Source organism: Nestor notabilis, unplaced genomic scaffold, assembly GCF_000696875.1.
Source record: "Nestor notabilis isolate BGI_N333 unplaced genomic scaffold, ASM69687v1 scaffold12628, whole genome shotgun sequence".
NCBI lineage: Eukaryota > Metazoa > Chordata > Aves > Psittaciformes > Psittacidae > Nestor > Nestor notabilis.
This window is the reverse complement of record NW_009938775.1, coordinates 1-5,197: the sequence shown is the minus strand read 5'-3', so window position 1 is coordinate 5,197 and position 5,197 is coordinate 1. Positions and strand designations below refer to the sequence as shown.

Sequence of the window (5,197 nt, the reverse complement as noted above, 5' to 3'; positions counted from 1 at the left end):
GCAAGTTTAATCAGAAAATAGTCGATTCTGGCCAGCGGTGTCTTGGGGTTTGTCACAGGAAATGTCCTTTCTATTAAGCAATCGCCCTTGTCTAGTGCAAGCCATTTCCTGCACATGAAGAACCAGGTCTTCCTAGTGGACGTGTTCTCAACTTTGGCTCTGCTTAAGAACCAGCTTGGAGATGCGCCCTTGTTATTGTGCCAGACCTTGAGGGAACAAATGTCTCCCAAGTCTTCCTTAGTAGTTAACAGAAAGCAGTCCGTGCTTCCTTTTTGGAACGATGGAAAGCGTGGATGCCATAAACAATGGACATCGCTCATGCCGTTCTGGCCGCTGAGCTGAAGAAAGACGTCAGCTGTGGTTCCAGCTCCCCAGCGACTGCCTGTGTATAAAGTGACCAAAAAGCTCACTTTGTCAAAGGGGTCATTGTCCGGCAGAACTACAATCTTGTTCTTGCCAACCCTGTCAGCTTTGTCCTTTCTCATGGCCCAGAGGGACAAGAGAAAGTAGACGGCAAAAATAAAGAGCACTGTTAAGAGAGTCACTGGGTTTTTATGGATGTCTGCTATCAGGATTTTCCCCAGATCTACTGTGTTGGGGGTAACTATTACTTTGGCTGCCAGGAACCTGATGTCAAATGTGGATGCGGTTGATGCAGCGTGGACTGACAGGCTTCTGCGACTCCGCTTCATATTGCAGACACAGTGAATCTTCTGCCAGTCAGTCATGGAGCCAAGCCTGCACGAGTCTTCTCTCCACAGGTTTAGAACCCCCTCCAGAAACAAGCACTGATCACTAAAAATGTATATGCTCACCAGTCTCTGGCTTTGATACCTTACGAAATAGGGTGTCATCAAGACAACGGAGATGTTCTGAGTGTCAGTTCCACTTCCTTGAGCTGTGGCTCTCAGCAGTGACTCTGGGAGACAGATTATATAGGGAGCCTTGATGTTACAATCAGTGGTGGCGGTCTCGGTTTTGCTTGCAACTGTTGGCATGTTGTGAGAAGCAGCAAACGAAGCTATGGGATGAGCATCAGTGATGTTGGGGCCTGTAAATACTAGCACCTTGAAAGTAACTTCTAATTTTGTGAGGATCTGGATATATATGCTGTTGGTGTTTCTGTTGACTTCTAAAGTAAATCCTCCAGTTGTGTAAGCTTCTGTTTTATCAGGTCCCATTGTTAACTGAAAAGTTGAAGATTCCTTATCCTTTCTAGCAATTGTAATTTCTGCTCCTTCAGGCACTATCCCTCTCTGATCCCCATTAGCCTTGGTCTCTGCCATTTTGAACCCGAAGACTGTTGTGATTTCTGTTGTGTAACCTAACCAGGGGAAGGGGTTCTCATCAAACTCAAAAAGGGCAGTGGAAATCACAGCATCATGGGGCAATTCAGAATAATTTCCCTTTTTCAGTGATGGATAAAAGCAGTTCCTGCAGGTGTTTGTTGTAGAAGAAGCATTTACACTGTTCAAGGTTTTATCTTTCTTCAGAGTGATGTTCCAGTGTTTTGTTTCTATTAGAGTATCCGTTTCTCCAGGGACTTTGCCCTGGAGAACTATGTCTGTTAAATTTTCCATGACGGAGAAGACTTGTTTAACTGCACCTACATTGACATTCCTACGTTGCAGAAGAGCAGCTCTCAGGATGTTGGACAAGCATGTTAGTATTCCACTACTCTGAATTTCTGCTTCCTCAGACCAATGCTTCTTGTTCCTCTGTATCTTCAGCAATCCTGTAATTTCTGTCAGTTTCCTAATGGCAAGGTCTTGTGACCTAAAGTTCAATTCACCAGGGTTGTCTGTGACTTGAGAAAGAGAAGCAACTACTTGGTTGATTTCTATTATGCTTTCAACTGAAATATTCAGGGCTATTTTAATCAGGCTTTCCCGAAACTGAGCGTTAGGGAGCTGGATGGTTGGTGTGGCTTTAATATAGTTTAAGACTGAGGCTGTCAGATAAGCCAAATAACCTGCGCTAAAATAATCTCCGGTCTGGAGATAAGATGTCATTGGTGCGCTAAAACCACTTACTGAGGCCAGCAGTTCATGAAACACAACAGCTACTGGTCGACTGTCAATTGGATTCTGCACACGGGCATATAAATTCACCTGGGTAAATGCCCCAAGGGAATCGTAGACTTGAATGTAAAGTGTCAAGGCGTACTTCTCAGACGGCACTCCAATAGGGAGAAATGATGGAGGAGTTTTAGGCTGATAACCAAAGTACATAATTATGCCGAATGTATTTTCCTCCACAGAAGTTATTTTGGTAGTTTTGTCAGAAGCTACTATTACTTTATATGTCAGAGGTAAATTGCTGTCAGAAAATCCACTGCATTGAACAACAAATTTTGTCAGAAAAGCAGTACCCCAGCGAGGGTTGATAATACACTTGCCAGACCTAGGGGGAATATTTATCTTAAATGCATACCTGTAGATGGATGACCTACCATCCCAGGTAGTTACTTTTAACAGAAGTATGTAGGATTGATGTGCAGTCTTTGTAAAAGTCAGAGCATGTATAGACAGGTAAGTCCCATATCTCCCTGTTGAGGTTCTGGAAGACCAGTCAAAGCTAATTTCCGTAGAGTTTTCTGAAAAAAGGGACCAGTAGTAGACTGGCTGGTTGTGTGTTCTACAGTTCAGGCATTTTCCAGATAAGGTAAATCTCTCTGTTGGAATGACACTGCTCCCGCAGTTTTCGAGGCATGTCACATCCAGAAGGAGCTGGGAGCCAGGCTGCACATTTACAGTTTGGTCGGCGTAACTCATCCTTGTATCCTTTTGAATCACTAGACGGAAGTAGTACATGGCATTTCCTGGGAGGGATTCTGGTGGCATTGCTTGAACTGGATCTGAGGATCTTAACCATTTCAGATCACTCTGGGCTGGATGGCATTTTTTTCCAGGGCTGATTTTCATGTTTTTGTAGTCTGATGCCTCTTTAGTACAGTACCAAGTAAATGTGATTCCCCCTAGTCCTTCCCATGTGTATGAATCAGGATCATAGGATGCAGAGCCATTGAGAACCCAGTTGTCATAAAAACCCACTGTGCGGAATCTGCCTCCTGCAATATTTGCCACCAGGCTGCTCCTCTCAATCAGAACGTAAATCTTATCTGAGTTCCTGACAACTTCTTTGGTAGCAGCCACGATTATCTCAAGAGTGAAATTAAACAAATACAGCCCATAATCTAAAGCAAATCTGGGAACTGTTAATACTATCTTTTCTATACCGTCAAATGAAGAAATATTCATTGGGTTTGTCCAGTCTGGAATAGTTGTTAAGTCCTGAAGAGGATAGACACGCCAGAAGGGTTTAATAATTCTGACAACTCTGCAATCTGCCATCACTTTGGCAGCGAGAATAAAATTTGCCGCCCTCTTCTGGCGCAAGATAGAGCTATGAATAGTAGGTCTCTCTATATACACGCTGTATATTTGACAGGTTTTTTCCTGGCAAGACACTGGTACTTCTATGGTTTTTGCAGCATAGTTGTTGACTCTGGCTCTTAAAAGAGCTGGTGTAGGTGCACTTCTGGTACAGTTCACTTTTGCCACAAACCCTGTATATTTCTCTGCATCAAAGGGTAAAGCAGAGCGACGGACAAAACGTGTGGCGTTTCTTACATGATCATTGTAGGTGTATGTGCTATTCTGGAGAAGGTTGTCTTTTTGAGTTCCAAAAATCTGTAGATGGAAGGTCCACTCACATTGTAGCATTGGATGTTGTGCAGGGATAAACCACACTAAATAAGTAAAGCTCTGCAGAAAAGGACTGCTGCTGCTGAAAACGTGGACTTCAAGGTCTCTTTCTGCAAGGGACCTAAACAAAGTCCTCTTCTGATTCACATAAAGGTACATGTTGAACTTGTACGAATGGAAGGCCACAAACTCTATGGAGAATAAATAGGAGAAGCACCTGTGTTGGTAGAACACAGTGTGTGTGTTAGGGCCGTCTGTGGAAATAGGGCTGTTGTTATCTTTGGTAGCGTAAAATGTTCCATGGTTGTACCTGAAAACATACATGCTACTGTTGGCTTTCCCTGGCTGAAGATTGACATGGGTGGGAGTTTCTCTGCCTGCAGTTAGAGTGAGAGTACCATTGAGCAGATGTATTTCTCCTCTCAATTCCTCAAACCTCCTTCCATCAACAGGAAAGTAAATGCTGGCCACCACCTCACCCAGGTTCTGAGGTGTGGGGACAGCACAGAAGTTGCTCTGTAGGGTAAAGGCACTGTAGGAACGGACCCAACTTCCTATACCCTGTGTGTCCACCAGTCTGTAGGCCACTGCTCGTGGGGTAAGGGGCTGAAGCCTCCAGGAGAGGCTGAGTGGCTGTTGAGAAACACTAAGGAGTTTGGATCTGATGCTGAGGACATGCAACAAGTCAGGCTCTACCTTGAGAGAGAGGCTGATGTTTATCTGAGGCATCTGCTGAATGCTGACTGAAGCAACATGGAGCCCAGGATGCCTGTAGCGCACAGTCAAGCGGTAGCTGTAGTAGGTGGCACAGGTCTGCTGCAACTCGGCTGTTGGGTAGATATCAAGTGGTGGCGTCTCTTGGTGCTCACTGCTGGGAAGGAGAAGGGCAGATGGGCTGCCTCCCTGGCTGCTGAAGCGGTACTGCCAGCTGACACTCTTGAGACGTGCACACCAGCCCAGCTCTACTGGCTGCCACACGAGGATCAGGTGTGTCCGGGGCCAAAGCACAAAGAGCCGCATGTCCTGTGCAGACATCTCGACGCTCACGTTGTGATGGAAGCACTCAGGTGCAACACATGAAGCAGATGAGCATTGCACTGTGAGAAGGCTGAAGCCCACGGGTGGAGGATCACTGCCCGTTGGGAGGCCTGTTTGCAGCTTGACCTGGCCTGACCAGCGCGAGGTGTTCTTCACCCAGGCCGAGTTCAGGTACCAGACGCAGTGGGGTGGGGATGGTGGCCACCCTGTTTTCCTCTCTACCTCTGGCCTTGCTGCCGGGGCGGGCTGGTAACGCAGGTTCATGGTGCTGCTCCGCAGGCATGAGACCCGGCGCTCATTGTCCTGCCCTTGAAAGACTTGTCCATGAGGGCCCCAGCAGCTCACCAGCAGGGGCGGTGGCTGGAGGCGGGGAGAGGAGACCGTCGAGCCTTGGGGCCTACAGCAGAGCAGCAGCAGGAGCAGGTGAAGTCAGGAAAGGGGAATGGATAAGT

At 46.5% G+C, this 5,197-nt stretch overlaps 1 protein-coding gene across 1 annotated transcript; it reads right to left on the bottom strand.

Annotated features, from left to right (window-relative positions):
• Positions 1–11: 11 nt before the first annotated feature.
• On the bottom strand, positions 12–5,177 carry PKDREJ (polycystin (PKD) family receptor for egg jelly; the record flags this gene model as incomplete). The annotated part of the gene is given in 1 exon segment (XM_010019516.1): positions 12–5,177. A coding segment is annotated over 1 exon segment (5,166 nt), but the record flags the coding sequence as incomplete, so codon positions are not given.
• Between the last annotated feature and the right edge of the window lie 20 nt (positions 5,178–5,197).